At 43.3% G+C, this 16,499-nt stretch overlaps 1 protein-coding gene across 2 annotated transcripts in view; it reads left to right on the forward strand.

Moving 5' to 3' along the window:
* DOK6 (docking protein 6) overlaps window positions 1-16,499 on the forward strand; it is a 243,176-nt gene that overhangs the window by 191,453 nt on the left and 35,224 nt on the right. For both annotated transcript variants that reach the window (XM_024580552.3, XM_053912854.1), the window contains one exon: window positions 5,355-5,472. In XM_024580552.3, the coding sequence (XP_024436320.1) occupies window positions 5,355-5,472 (118 nt within the window). The remainder of the gene's footprint in view (window positions 1-5,354; window positions 5,473-16,499) is intronic.

Consider the following 16,499-nt stretch of genomic DNA (forward strand, 5'->3'; position numbering starts at 1 on the left):
AGAATGGGCTGTATCCTCGGCAGTTTGACTTCCTTTGCTGTGCAAGCATTCTCCATACCCACATTTTCCAGGAATCCCTATCGGCTATGAAAAAATACTACCAAGTTTTCTCACGCTGAAAATGTGCAGAATCTGGAAGCACAGCAGTCCACGGAGAGCGCACAGGAAAACGTTACCACGTTTTGCAGTCTCTCTTCTAGCTATTCTTTATACACATTCGAGAAATTCTAGGAAAAGTTTAAACGTGTGATTTGTGATTACAAGTGGTTATGTAATATCTAATATACAGGAATATCTGCTAATTAATTCATTCTTCAAAGTTCTATGCACGGACCTATTTATTGCTCAATATTATCAATTATTAACCATAAGCCAAGAGCCTCCATTATTATTGACAATGACCAGTTCCCTGCTGGGAACTGCCATTCACATAATTGTAAAATTTCACTTTCCTGACTGATAGACTCTGATTAAAGAATTTCACTTTCCTGACTGGTAGATGCTGATTAATAAATCACGCCCAGGTCAATGAGAACAAACCATCATAGTCCATAATGAAATTGGGCCCATGATCCTAATCAATCAGTTCGCTTCCTATTGTTCCGGTTTCAGAGCCCCACAGAAAATGTGGCCTCTAAACAAACACAAAGAAATACGCACATCTCTGCATCGATGCTCAAATGTGAGGGAAACGGGGAGAAGGCTGTATGTAAGCCTTCTAATAAGCAGCGCTGCAACACAGTATCATAGCAGGGATTTTATTCACATCATGTTCTTTTTCCTTAAAATCTGGCCAATGTGTGGTTTAAAATATATAATAATAACATTCATTTTTTTCAAGTCTAATGGAAATAATACCCCACCTAGCAGCTGCCATTAAGTGTCCGTATAAACTTCATTTTATTTGTTAGCCTGGTGCAATCTAAGCAAAGTGTCTTCTAATTCCTTTCCATTTATCTTGAATAAAATGGAAGATTAAATGTGAGATATCCCCTATTGAAAATTAAGTCAAGTCTGTGAGAAACCAATTGCCCATGAACCTGCCCACTCCACAGGCCGCTTTGCACGAAGCCAAACAGCACCGAGCTTGGCTGGCGAAACACCTCCAGGGGTTCACTTCTACACAGTTTTCAAGTGTCACAAGCTCTTTTCTAAGAACAAAGAAAACTCAGTGTTCTCAACTCGAATTCAGCATTTCCATACTAATCAGCGCCACATTTTTTCTTACCCTGACATACATGAGCCTGTTTCCTAACCCTGTGTATATTTTTGGGGTGTTTTTAAAGGACAGTGTACATTCCTGCCCAGTCCCTCTTGTCTCAGACCTACCCAGGGGCATGCTGACACACCCACCCAATGTGGCATTTCGTAACTCCACCACTCAGAAAGAATGGGACTGTTCCTTCCCAGCATATACTATGCATGTGTGCAGGTGTGAGGATGTGCACGCACACACACACACAACCCCTCCTATCAGCATTGCACACCTGTCTCCCGTGTGTGTCCCACCTGCCCATCCTCCTCATTCAGACTCATATTCATACTTCTATTAAGGGTGTAGACTTAGATCCAAGTGCATGCCTCTGCCTTCATTGTCATGTCCATGGTCACTCATTTGGGACAGATTGCCATGCCTTGACCACATACTTGCATGGACACCTCTGGTCTGAGCCACCTCCCCATGCACTGGGAGCAATGATGAGGCAGCAACCCTCACTGAGCACTCAGATATGATAAACACGGTGCTTTCACTCCAAAAGCATCATCTCGTAAAATATTTACAGCCCTTAAGGTGGGTTGTATTAACTCCAGTTGAGAGATAAGGAAAAATGAAGCCTTAAGAACAGATATAGGGGCTTTGCCAGAGGTCAGCTGAACTGGGCAAGTATGCAGCTAGCATTTGATAACAGGTCCGCATTCAGCACAGCCGCGGGCTGGCCAGTCTCCAACTCCCTGTGCTTGTGCTGTGCCCAGCAGAGAAGAGATTCGCTCTCCTTCCTGCCTCGGTCACGAGGAATAGGCCCAAGAGGAGTAATTCTCATCTCCTCTGCTCGAGGAAGACAAGGGGTCCAATGGTCTCTCTTACAGTGAGTTATGGGGAAGAGGGAATAACATCGCGGTCTTGGAGGCCTCAGAGACATCACTCACAGGCTGTGTCACCACGGACAAAACAGGTTATCTCTCTGAGCCTCATTTCTCTTGTCTTCGCTGACAGTTTATGTGGGTATTAAGTGAGGTGACACATGATACCTGTTTGCACACTGCCAGGCACAGAGAATGACTCAGAAATGCTAATTTATAAATGCTAATTATTTTCCTCTCTTGATTGTGCGGGCTTGCGTCTCCAGTGCTAATATCATTTTCAATTTTCGAGGCAATAATTAGGAAGGTACAGAGCAAAAGGAGAATTAATTTGTTAACATTTTTTATGCAGATGAATTTTATGTGGGTAAACACAAATTAGCATTAATGTTTATCACAGGGGGAGGCGGAATCTCAAAACAGTACAAGAAAATTGCAAAAGGCATAAGGTCGCCTGGATAATTTTTTTTCGGTTAAAAGCAGGAAGAGGTGCTTGCTGGCAGGCAGTCCCTTCACAAAACTCACACAGTCAGCAGGCCCTCCCTGCTTCTTCTGGGCAGCAGAGGTCCTCTCAAACTACAATATTATATTGTTGCAAATTATAATATGCCGGAGGGAAAAAGGAAAAAAAGAAAAGATAGAAAATAAAAAAGAAAACAACTTAAGAAAAACAGAAGGTGAAGATTAATTAGGATAAGAGCAAAATATAATATATAAGAAAAACTGAGCTCTGACAGGTGTGGGTGATGTTCTGCAAAGTAAAATGTTGCCTGTTTGAATACTAGTCAGAACAGATGCCTAGGTGGTGGGTTCGGTTCCCAGTCAGGGTAGGTGCGGGAGCCAACCAATTGGTGTTTCTCTCTCACATCAATGTTTCTCTCCCTCTTCCACTCCCTCTCTTCCCCTCTCTCTAAAAATAAAAAATAAAATAAAAATAAAGTACATGTGTTTTTCAAAAAAGAAAAGAAAAACTGAAAAATATGTGCTCTCCAAATGAAGTTAAAATCCCAAATCTCAGAGGTAGGGGTTGCAGAGCAGGGGTGGGGGGAGTGTGGAAAAAATGAAGGAGAATATAATCCACACAGTAGTGTGATAACTTTGCCTGGTAACCAAGGGTTCCTAGACTTAGCAACTGTTATGTTTCCGAGAATGAAAAAAAAAAAAAAGAAGAAGGAGAAGAAGGAAAAGCACTTTCATCAACTTTGGGGAAGATGAATTTACCACTGATGATCTACTGTATGCTAAGTAGTAAACAAAGTATAATAAATTATAAAAAGGATTTAAGAGTAGACAGAGTGGGATTAATATGAGATTCATTTCATGGATTAGTTGACGTTATTAATGGGCATTGCTGACACTAATTAAAGATTTATGTGTTTAATTCAGTTTATGCCTCACATGAGGAATTGGCTTTAGAGAGGAAAGCCCTTTGGTCCCAGAGAAGATTTCTTAGAATGAGCCTCTGCTTCCATCCCCTTCCGCAGTGGGATGATGGCTTGTGCTTGAAGGTCATTTGGATGTCAGCATGCACAGCCCTCTCGCAAGCTCTCCAACCCTCTGGTTTGGGTCAGACTAGAAACGTCCAGGGTGACAAGCATCACAGAGATTCTGGGGTGACCCGGAAAGTAAGCTTCTCCCTCACCCTCCCTCCCTACCAACCGTGGCATGTGGGTGCAGTTAGTACACCCATTTTCATAATAAGGAGGAAAACTCCGAAATGTAGCAAAGTTTGAAAATATCAAAATTTGTTGCAATGTTGCTCTTCAGAGCAATCTCTTAAAAAATACCTTCACGGGGGCCAGACTTTTAAAAGCACTGAGTAGAGTACTTCTGTGGCAAGACACAGCAGTCCTGGAAATGCCTCACTACTGAAAAACTAAAATCAAGGCCCTGGCCAGGTAGCCAGTTGGGTACAGTATCGTCCCCAATATGCCAGCTTGTGGGTTCGATCCCCAGTCAGGGCACAGACAAGAAGCAACAAATGAAGGCATAAGCAAGTGGAACAACAAATCGATGTTTCTCTGTCTCTGCCTCCCTTCCTTTCCCTTCTTCTCTCTCTCCAAGGTCAATTAAAAAATAATAATAAAACGAAATAAGTATGCTTTAAGCCCTTTGCCTTCTGATTCTCTTAAAATGGAAACACTCTTATTTTGACATGTGTTCCAGGTCCTGCCATATCATCTCAGGTACTTTGCTTACAGCATCTTCTATGAAGGGGTTAACTCCTGATGCAGAACTGTGGAGGAATTGGGGGTGGAAGCCCCCAGTGCGCATGCAGAAAGTGCGCATGCAGCCGGCCAAGGGGCTCGAAGGCTGCACTTGACTGTGCTGATCTTTACACCTCCCAGTTTTGCCAAAAGTCAGGTGTTAAACAAGGGGGGAATTTGAGATTTTATTAATTCGCGGATTACCCATTGTCTGTGAGAAAGCGAACTTTTGCTCAGGTGGCATCAGAGAAATGTGTACCGAGACCAGATAAAACGGTTGCTGAGTGTTTGTCTTTCTTTTTACCCGGGTGTGACTCAATAAAAATAAACTGTCTTCTTGAAAACGCAGTGTTAAATATTCCACTCTGCACTAACCGTAGGCCTGGGCACCCAGTGTGAGGTGTGGGTCTCTCCAGCTCACCTTAACTTTATGTTTCCAGTAACAAAATACGCCACAGTGTTGTCACAGAGCCTCTCAGGGAAAACACTTTTTTAATACACAAGGTGGTATCAAGGGCCAAAGTCCATGGTCTGTTCAAGAAAGAGGCATTGAGTTAGGACGGGGGGTGCTGTTGGGCGGAACCGAAAGACCGGGAAGGGGGTGCAAAAGAAATGGGGTCCTGGGTTGACCACAGTTGGCGTATCTGTTTCAGAAGGAGCTTCTACCTCCATTTTTGAGCTATTTTAAAATTGAATTAATCATCAGAAGCTTGTCATAGAAATGCAAATAAATTCTCCTAGTGGAATGATACAGTTGGTTATTTCTGTGGCTATGAACCAGCATTGCTGATCGGTGATACGTCCTTTGAAACCAACTTGGGATCAGCAGTGCCGTCTTTCTGTTCGCTTCTTAATTAACAAGTGGGATTACACCATTTCCGAGCGTTCACTTCCTATTTTTCCAGTCATGGTTTTACCTCTTTAAAAAAGTCACCCTTCAACAGCAGCTCAGTCAGGGATTCTATCGGATTATACATCACCCACATTTCACCCCCAACTTTGAAAAGAGCGGATTTCAGTTTAATATTCGAAAGCAAGCCTAAGACTATTTTCTCTCTCTTCCAGCTGCAGACAAGCCTGACCGAACCCATGACACTATCCAAATCAATCTCTCTTCCTCGGAGCGCGTACTGGCACCACATCACCCGTCAGAACAGCGTCGGGGAGATCTACAGCTTGCAAGGCAAGTAACGTGGTGGTGGTCAGCCGTGCCACCAGGGGCTCCCTCCAGGTGGGCCGAGAGCCATGCAAATCTCTGTGTATTCTCATCGCTGGCCTTTCCTCCATTTCCATTTATCAGCTGTCACTGCCCACTGCGGGGGCGCCGAGGTTGACGGTGGCTTTTTGAAAGCTATCATTTCAGACTCGCGACAAAAGTTATTTCAGAAATCACCAAGGGCTGAGGACCGGATAGGGCACAAGCGCTTGGCGAAAACACGATCCAATGCATATTATCAGAAGCTAAGGCAGTTAATGCCAGGGCCTGTCTCCCGCTGTGTTTTACAAAGGATGTCTCTCTTAGCATCTTTTAGTCCATAACAGGGTTCAGTGTAAGTTCAGGAGGCTGACCCCAGGCTCCGTAATAAAATGCTACATAAACCTACTCACAGCAGTTTTAAGGTTTAGCCAAAGCCTGGATGTAGACACCATTTGGTTGCAGAGTGTGGCGATGGGCGGGGGCAGACAGAAGGAGATAAGTGTAAATAATTTAATTTCTGTGATTTTCCTAATGATAAACGGTTAACCATCACGGGGTGGCTCTCCAGGTTAATCAGATTGTTACATAACAGGTATTTCATCAACAAGAGCAGAAACCGCAGCTTTGGCAGTTCTTTTCCTATTCCTTCCCTTTGCCCCCAAACGAATAATCTTATCCTTCAGAAAAACTCTCCGTGGCAAGCAGCTGACTTGACAGCCCGCCGAGACTGGAAGAAGCAGGAGCAGAGGAAAACAGGCTAACACACACAGCTGACAACGCTCACCCAGCTGGCACTCACTGAGCACAGTGGGCTTGAACTAGTAGATTCCAGTAAATACCTGGGGGAGGAACGACCAGATGTACAATGTATGATAGTTAGGCATGTTGGGTATTTGTTCCTCTTCTACTTCTGCTTTTGCTCATATTAACAATACTAAGTGTTATGATGAAGAAATTCTGTTATAAACGGAGTAGTGTATTTTTAAAGTAATATTTCCTTGCCATGGTTTCAAACCTAGACTCGTAGAATTTCATCAGTGAGAATTCATGATTAAAGATACATTCTGAGGAGTAACATCAGCATCATGGTGGAGTGATAAGGCCCTTCTGTATCTCCCCTTAAAGTTACAAGTTGGGCATCTACAATCCAACAAAGTTTCCTCCGCTCAGCGCTTGCCTGAGTGATCCACGCATCGGGAGGTGGGCATCTTGGACCGTGTAGGGAGGGCAGGATGGTGGGAAGGACGGGGAAGGGATGGTGTTCTCACACACAGTTTGGTGCCCACCTGGGCGCCAGCTCATGTGGTGGTGGTGGAGGATTTGGGGTGCACCCCCACACTGTGTCAGCACATCCCACCCCCCCCCACCGTGGTGGTGCCCTGAGACCGAGGTGACTTGGACACAGCAGGGACCCACCACCCCAGTCATCTAGTCATCAATTTCCACAATCCCAGTGACACCCCCTCCCCACAGGAACCAGCATGTGCAAGTGGCAACGGTCAGAGAAAATAAAACCTTGCACTGTATCACCACGTGCTGGAAAACAAAATTATCAACCTGCAGAATTGTTCGGATCCACACGGTATCTAAACGACAAAGCAGTTCACTTCCTCAAATGTGCAGGCAGGAGGACGATCCACCAAGTACCACGAATAGCCAAGTTCACATGCCAACACAGGAAGAAAATGACAAGTCTCCAGAAACCAACCCCAAAGTCACGGAAGACTGATTCAAATGACAGTGAATTCAAGGTTATGGTCAATGAAGAAACTCAGTGAGGTACAAGAAAACTCAGAAAGTGAGCCCGGGAATCAAATTAATGAACCGAAGGAGCACTTTACAGAACAGATTGGAGCTTCGAAGAGAACCGGATATTGTGGAGCTGGAGAACTCAGTGGACGGGAGGAGGTGTGCATGGGAAGCACGGGGGGTAGAGCGGCCCAGACGCGGGGAGAGTGAGCAAGCTCGAAAACAGAAATCTGGGAATGCTTCAGGTGGAGGAGGAAAGAGAACTAAACATTTTTAAAAAATTGAAAGAACTCTACAAGAACTATCTGACTCCATTAACGATACACTCAAGAAAAAACAGAACAATTTTAGTCACTTACTAAAGGTAATTGCATTTAATATTTTAAATAAATGCTCTTACGGCCAACTTGACTACCTGTGTTTTTAGCAGGTACTTTTTATCTTTTTGTATTACTTACTTGTATAAAAAAAATTGAATACAGTTAAAAATTCAGAGGAGTAAATTTGAATATACAATTGACTGTATTCAGTGATTCATGATTCAGGCAGCCTCCCATCCAGCAAATAGAAGGGACCTCTAAAGAGCTTCTGAAAAGGTTTTCAAAGGCAATGGGCGCAGGGGGACAAGGAAGCCATAAACAAAAGAAAAGATTACTCCAGGCGAGGGACAAACGGGTCTCTTCAGTAGATGACCTCACTGGTGCTGACCAGGAAATTCCAGACTAGCAGGGTAAGCAATTACACTCCAGAGGGAGGTTGGAGCTACAATTAGGCTAGGCAGTGAATCTCATTTTTGTGCGGGGAGTTTAGCCCAAGTGACTCCGTTTAAGGCCTGTCGTATTTTTTTTTCAACAGGAAAAGGAAGGAGGATTGTTTTGACAATTTCATGAATCAGAAAGAGGATACCTGCCTCGTTCTTTTGCCTCCCTCCACAATTGCCCAAACGACACACTAAGATCGCCTGATCTTGTCGTGATCTTGTATGATTAACTAATTTTGCTTGATAAGGAATAATTGGAAAGCACAGTTTTAAAGTAAGGTTGTTTTTATTTAAATGTAAACATATATAGTAAATACTGATATCCAATAGAATAAGCCCAAACCATGGAACATTTGAATGAGGAAACAAATATCTAAGCAAAAAGGAAGCGAGATGCCAATACAAATAAGCTGGAAATGGGTGGGAACCGACATAATGATAACACTGGTTGTTGACAAGAGTTTGGTCTATAATTCCAGGAATACAAGACTCTTGTTTTCGTGGTAGTGCACAGAAACCCTTCTCTGAAAGGAGACCTCAGACTTAGGCTGGTGCACAGCTTCAGCAATAACGCCGTATGCATTCAACAAGAGACACCAGAATGCATTGGACTTTCTTAAAACGTTCCCAGAGATTCATTGGAGGACTATACTGACTTACACCATAAAATACAGTCAATACCTAATTAGAAAACTCCATGGTTTATCTCACTAATACTGATTTCAACCAAAGTTAGGGGCTTGAAATATCTTATCAGTTGTGATAAACGATTTACTTATATGGCCTTGATACCATATTTTTGGTTGTTTGGTGTTTTATGTAACAAAAATAGATTAATTACTACAGGTCAGATAAATATAAAATGTATTCCATGTAAATCACATTTCACTATACTTTGTTTATTTTTGTATTATATACTTCTTAAAGCAATATATTTTACAATTTTATATACCCCCTCATTTTATGGTTATATTATATGAATAGAGAGAGAGAGAGGTAAATATTCAGGCAGGTAGATAACATATAGATAGATACAGATAGAAACTTGTTAGTGATACTTTGAGAGTGGTGATTTATTTTATTCTCCTACTCTATTGAGGCAATTGATTTAAGCAGAGGACAAGGGCCTCTGACCATTTTTTAAAAGTATTTTTATTGATTCGAGAGAGGGAGGGAGAGAGAGAGAGATCCGTTGTTCCACTTATTTATGCCGTCGTCGGTTACTTCTTGTGCGTGCCCCGGCTGGAGCTTCACCTGCAACCTTGGTGTATCGGGACGACGCTCTAACCAACTGAGCGGCCCAGCCAGGGCCTGACCGTAGTTTTTTATTGGGTTGTAATGTATTCTGACTGTACCCTAATGGAATCAGGACAGAGCAGAACTACTGAAACACAGAAGAGATACAAATAGAAACACTGAACCTCAGCACCCCTTCATGCACACCTACGTTTTTTTCACCACTCTACATTTAATACAGGGGTGATTTCGTGTCTCATTTCCTCACTTGTGCTCCTTGAAGTGGCTTCACCTCCCCTGTACAAAGAGGAGAACATGGTAGAGCAGCTGTCATCTTTGATCTTCCAAAGTCAGAGAAGAAACTTGGCGATGGGGGGTGTTGTATCATCAAGTAAACCACAGGGAGCATCGAGGAGCAAAAACAGACCTTCAGAACTTTTTCATCATATTGTTTATATCCTCACGGTGCAGAAGAGATCGATATGAGTTAGCTTCGGCAGGCTTCCATTCGGTGGATAAAGGAGGCAGTGTTTTGATGTATTTAAGGTTTAATAGGTGGAGGTTCATTACGAAGCAGCACATGCACTAGAATCGGGAAAAGATTCACGGCGTGTAGACAAATCCATCCCGTATGGACTCTCCCATCGCTCTGACTGGCTGTCACCCTGCAAACTGCACTTTGCTCCCTTTGACGGTCTCTATTTCTGTCATCCGTTCTGTAACCACAGAGGCAAGATTCTCCCTGAAGGACTGGCATCGCAGCACAGCACTTACTTTAGAGTCTGGGAAAGGGGTTCTCTGCGCTACGCCCAGAATGGTGCTCTGAGAGTAGAGCTAGTTGTAGTTTCCCTGGGGTGCTCTCACTCTCAGGAGACCAAAGACAAAAGGCAAAGGATAATTAGCCCTTACAAGTACTCATTGGCTCAGTACCGGGCAGCTACTATTTAAAATCTCTTCCCCTAAATGGCTTCTGATGGGCATGTCCCCTCTTCCTGCAGAAGTGGTAAATAAGGACTTTTTCTTTTCTTGACTTTTGTCAGGTAATACAAAATGATCATTTGTGAAGGTAATTTTCTATTCATATTTCTCCAACATCTGCAATTATGAAAATTTTTTGATGTCACAACACATTCTAGAGATGTTAGCTCTACCAGGCGTGTCCAGCCTTTTGGTGTCTGGGCCACACTCGAAGAAGGAGAGCTGTCTTGGGCCACACATTAAATACACTGTGACACATAATCACCAAAAAATGTCATAATGTTTCAAGTAAATTTATGGTTTTGTGTTGGGCCGCCTGCACAGCCATCCTGGGCTGCATGCAGCCCGCAGGCTGCAGGTTGGACACCCTGGCCAGGCTAGACTGAGGGGAACCTACACTGTTAGAGGGAAGGAAACACGATTTCAGACCCTTGACTCAAAAGTGAATGCGCAACACACCATTTGTTTTAATGTTGATGGAATTGTGATTTTAGTTCTCAGGCTTTCCACAGAAAACATGTTGGAAGCATAAGGAACCCTCAAAAAAGCTAGAAGAGAAGGAGGGAGAGAGGGAGGGAGGAAAAGGAGAAAGAAAAAACCCATAGGGAGGTCAGAATTTTTCTTACTTTAAGGCTCTCGCCTGGACTTGTGATCACCATTTTGCATATTTATACCACAGACTAGAGCAGAGTCTTTGAATCAGGGTTTGCCAAGATGACAAAAGCATTATTGAAAACGACAAACTAGTAGAAACCCCTGAAGGTACCAGGCTCACGCCGGTCCTCACCGAGGCTTTGTGGGATGCAGAAATGAAGTCAAAATGCATCAAGGAGGATCCAGCGGGGGATGCCCTTGCTGCTTTGTCTCCTCTGTGAGCACAATTCTCAGCAGGTGCTGCAAAAGGAACCATATCCAGGCCCCAGCAGCCCACCCGCAGCCCCGCTGCTCTGGGACCTACCTCCCACCCCGCCCAGGTCTCTGTGGCACGTCAGGCATTTGCTACTGTGGGCTTTAGTTGGGAAGCACGTGAGTCACTGAGAGAGGCTAAAGATCTGTTCTCTCACTGGACAGCTGGGTGTCTATCTCTCCTCCTGCTGCTGCTTCCCTGGGATGAGTTTTTCCACCAGCTCCCGTGGCGGAGGGAGCCAAGCGTGGGAGCTGGGAATGGTCCCCCGAGAGCCGGGGGACTCTGTACTCTCCTTGCTGAACTTTCCCTGGTGCATTTAATGAGTCATCTTTACACAAAATTATATGGATTATAGGGTGATTCATTTTCATTTTACTTTCATTTTTATATGTTTTAAATTAAATTTATTGGGGTAGCATTGTTAATAAGATCATACAGGCTTCAAGTGTACAATTCTGTGATACACGATCTGTATATTGCACTGTGTGCCCACCACCCAAAGTCAAATCTTCCATCACCATACATTTGACCCCTCTTACCCTTTGCTGCTTCGCCCCCTTCCCTCTGGGAATCACAATACTGTTTGTGTCTATGAGTTTTTGTTTGTTTTTCTTGTTTGTTTATGTGTTGCTTTCAGTTTTACATCCCACATATGAGTGAACTCATATGGTTCTTAACTTTTTCTGATTTATTTTGCTTAGCATGATATTCTCAAGACCCATTCAAAATGGATCAAAGACCTAAAAATTAGACCTGAGACAATAAATTACACAGAAGAAAATACAGGTACTAAAAGTACGGACCTTGGTTTTAGAGGAGCTGCTACAAATATGATCCTCAAGATGAGGGAAGTAAAGGCAAAAATATGAGAATGGGACTATGTCAAACTATGGTGACGCATTTGTGAGCAGCCTGAACAGCTAACTTCACTCTTCGAATCCAGGATGACTGAGACGCCCTTTGTAAAGGTGGTAACTGTGCTGTGCTGCTTTCATTAACACTGATTGGTATTCAAATGCTGCTGTCTCCCTCCCTCTGCCTTCTGTAATCTGTAGTTAAGCTCCAGACCCAGGGTCAGCCAGGCAACCGGACCTGATTATACAGAAGGTATTTTATGTTCACTGAAAGGTGTCCGCACTCCAAGTTCTCAGAGAGCCAGGAAGCAAACAGGCTATTAGAATTAGAGATAACCTTCAGAAAACAGTAAACAGAGTTCGGACAGAGATTAGGGAGGTCAATCAAAGGATTTGCTTCTCTTTGCTCAGCTGCATTCCTCTGTCCATCTTTACTGCCCCGTCAGTTTCAAGATGTAAATAGCTTTCAAACAGATTGAGATCTTCTGTTTAAATTTCTATTCTATGATGTTTCCCAAATTGCAAACTTAATAAAAGCCTCCTGTAGTGAGTAAAAATAAAGACTTGCACCAGCAGTAAAAAGGAACCTGTGTATGTCGAAGCCGCCATCTTCCCTGTATTCAATCCATCCGTTGTCAAGTCAGACCAGCCGTGACCTTCAACAAGAGCCAAGTACACCACACGTTTTCAATAAGGCCCAGGCCTGCTGGGAGTAGTTTGGCAACAACCCTTAAAAACATGTTAAACTTTCTCTATGAACTCTTATTGCATAGCCTTACCTTGAGAAGTATAACTCCAAGGCAGAAAATGCCTCCCTGGATACCCATTTTTAAAGATAAATTAATCCATAGCTTCCCCAAATAGACACCATAAAAATGCTCAAAATATCCTCCATGTGAAACGGTGTGGACCTCACACCCTACAGTCATACTCAACAACCTCTCCTGTGCTCCCAGTCATTTCTGTATAACTTTAAAATGTCGATGTTTTTGTTTATAAACGTGCTTCTTCCAGTAAGTGGTGAGGTAGTGACTTGGAATGACTTGTATCCCCCAGGCTCAGCCACCCCCCCACCCCCCGCATCCCGTTGTGAGGAGATACTATCCCTGGAGGTTAAAACCTTGAGTCTTGCAGCTAAACCGTCCTGAACGGGCACAGGAGCTTTACCATTGCTGACTTGTATAACTTCAGGCAATTTACTGAACCTTTCTAAGGCTCATTTTTCCAACTCTATAATGAGGATAACAGTACCCATCAGGGTGCTTCAAGGAGGCCATCCCCACTCAATCTGTATGAACCGCCGTCAGTACGCTGAAGTCAGTGAAATTTGCACTCATCAGCTTCTTTCTCTGATAAAGGGAAGGATGGTATCCTACTCCAATCTATTCCAGTATTCACTGTAAAATATTATTGTAGAGTTCCTACTACACACGAGGAATTGGGTTTTGTCCAAGGACTCAATACCAATCTAGCACTGAAAAACGGTGCCTAGCTTCTGAAGTTTTAGAAAACTCATAGCTGACTCTCAACCTAACGCCAAGTTTTTAATACAGGAAAATAATAGGTCAGGTGAAATGCCAGGCTGAAATCCTCAGGGACCGTTTCCCTCCCACCGGTGAGTGTGAACAAGACATGGCCCCAAATGCAGGAACCTCTGCCTCCGGGCCTCACACCTCGCACAGCTCAGCCCAGGTAACCTGAGCCAGGGGAACTAGACCATTTTTTAGGCCAGGCGTTGGAAAACTCCTGCAAGGACTTCTTCAGCTCAGTGCAGAGAAGGCCCCCCCAGTCCACCCCTGCCCACCCAAGATCCATTCTGGCTGATGAGCTCACTAACCCTGACAGCTGAGAAGCCTTTCTGGGATCTCACTTCCTTCACTGGGCACCAGCCTTTCCCCTACTGTGGACCAGCCTCGCTTCGGCAAGTTTTTACTGAATTTATTCTCTGTGGGATGCGTCCTGCCGGCTGGACCAGAGTGAAAGGCAAGATGTAGATCTTTAAGTTCTCTGGACAGAGCACAACATAAACTCTAAAGATGATGCACAGCATGAAAATAACAGCTCGGCCATCCCATCGTGTTCACCAGGCGTGTAGAAGGAGTTACCAAAAGACAAAAGGCTCCGAGTTTCCAGATGTAATCTACCAATAGTCTCAGTAAAATAAACTGCTTCACGCTCTTAAATTCAATCTGAATTAAATCTGAAACTGGTTCTTCATACTTGATTTTGTTCTTGTTCAAGCTTCCCTCACCTTATTTTTATAAATAGGTAAATATTAAGTTCTATATAAATCAAACTTTTATGTGCCCACTCTCACATTTGAAGAAAAAAATACATGATATATAATAATTTCAGAATTACACATATTCTGATCAATATTTTGTCTTAGTAATATAAATTAAGAAGATTTGGTGGGCACAGTCTCCCTTTACATATAGCATAGAACGTGAAATGACATCTTTTGCTACACGTGGAATTGTATATTTATTATACAGCTGAACCCATGGTTGGGTGAATTATAAAACAGAGCTGAGATTTTAGGTGAAAATCATGTGATCGTATTTCAGATTTCTGGCGGTGTAGAGGATGGGAAAAGCTTTGTTTTCCAGTGGGCCCAAAGATGTGGGAATGTAGGGGTGTCTGCTGTAGGGCACGTGGGGAGGCCGTGGGGTTTAGCCTCGAGAGGTCTCCTTCCTTGCTCATCGAGGGGCAGGTGGTCCTTTGGTGGAAGTCCTGTGGCACACACAATCCCTGAAAATACTCCCAGCTACCCAGAGAAGACATTTCGAAAATAGGCTTCCAATTCCAGCTGATCATCTGCCTGTCCTCTTCAGGACGTTCAGAAAAGGATGTCAGAAGAACGTTTTCTTGACTTAAATAATTTGTACTCTTAAATGAGAGAATTTTTCTTTAGTGCCATGAGAGTAGGAATTTTGCCTCAAAGGGCTAATGGAGCACGTCGGCTTCTCGTTGGGAAGCTTGACGGTTTGACGTTTACACCCGTGACAGCCCCTAGACTCCTGAAGAAAACGCACGCTTGGTTACCTGAGTCACCACGCACCATCTGTTCCTGGGATGCTGTTATGTGCAAAGTCCTCGACGGCTCCAAACAATCTCGCTCTAGTTTTATCACCAGTGTTAATCACAGATATGTGGTATGTGATCAGAAATAAATGTTAGTGATGTTATGATTTATCACCGAAACATAGGGTTATGCTGAGTAGGTAAAAATAGAGTAGGTGAAGTTTATGAAAATTACTTCCTTACTACTGTAACTAAGTAGACACTTTTATGTTATATGAATAAATGTCTCAGTTACAGATGGAGAAGATAGGCTGAGAAGTGCATTTCACGCGGGATCACAGGGGATTACATAATGGTCATTTTAATTGAATTCTGCAGGTAAATGTAATTGAAATTATTATGTCACTTAATTTATACAAACAAAATAGTGTGGAAGGTATATTTCTAAAACTGTGAAGTTTCCTCTGTCAGAAGAAAACCTTGTCAAAGTAAAAGTGACCTTTTCATCTAGATGAAAAATTTCTCATGGTATTTACCTTTGAAAGAAAGCTGTTGTGTTATAAACAAGTAAAATTACCTATTTTCTAATGAAAGAGAGAAGTTTCCTTAAAGAGAAAGACTTCTTTCTGGCTTTGGGCAGTCCATAACTCACATCTGTACTGTGGAATTAGCTTAGGCCCCGTAAGCAGTCAGAAAGAATAATACTGCAGTTCTATTCTGGCCACAGTCAATATAGCATTCAATTACTATGGAAAAAGTGGACATGTTTATTATAGAGAGAATAAATGCCCATAGAGGCTACAGAAAAAATGGACGTGTTGAAGAAGTGAGCTCCTCTTTCCTCCTGTCATGGCTAGAGAGCTTTAAAAATCTAGAGCTATCTGGAAAAGCCACGTGTTCTAAGATTCTCCAGCACTTCACCGCCCCCTCCCAAAGAAGCCATCTCGGAAGTGAGCCATGCAAGGGTGAGAGCAGGCCGTGCTTCATTAAATCATTTCTGTTTTCAAAAACATACCAAAGTAGATCAGAAATGATTCCAAATACAGGTTCGCTGTTCATTCCCAGGGTTTTTCCCTGTGGTCAGCCCAGCCTGTCTCCCCAGGTTCTGGTCACACCAGCCACCTATGTGCCATGCAGCCCAAGAACCCTGGAAGAAATGGACAGGACCCCAATTCCAGGAGGGTCCACACTAGGTGGGCTTCACTAACTGGTGCGCTTTAGTTGCGTGACCTGTCATTGATTTAAGTCATAAATTACCTGAAATACTTTGTGGAAAGAAGCTGGGTATACTGTGGTTACTGGGAATGTTAATAAAAGTGGTTAGAACTCCGTGTGCTCTCTTAGTGAGAAGGGTCATGTTTGCTCTGAGTTAAACTCTGCAAGTAAGTCATATGCTCACTGAGTCTAAATGCAAATTACAGTTCTCTAAGACAGCGATACAATCGGGAATGTTACTACTCTTCCCTGATCCACGATTTCCCTTACAAATGGGAGCAGAAAAAAA

The sequence above is a fragment of the Desmodus rotundus genome, chromosome 10, assembly GCF_022682495.2.
Source record: "Desmodus rotundus isolate HL8 chromosome 10, HLdesRot8A.1, whole genome shotgun sequence".
Lineage (NCBI taxonomy): Eukaryota > Metazoa > Chordata > Mammalia > Chiroptera > Phyllostomidae > Desmodus > Desmodus rotundus.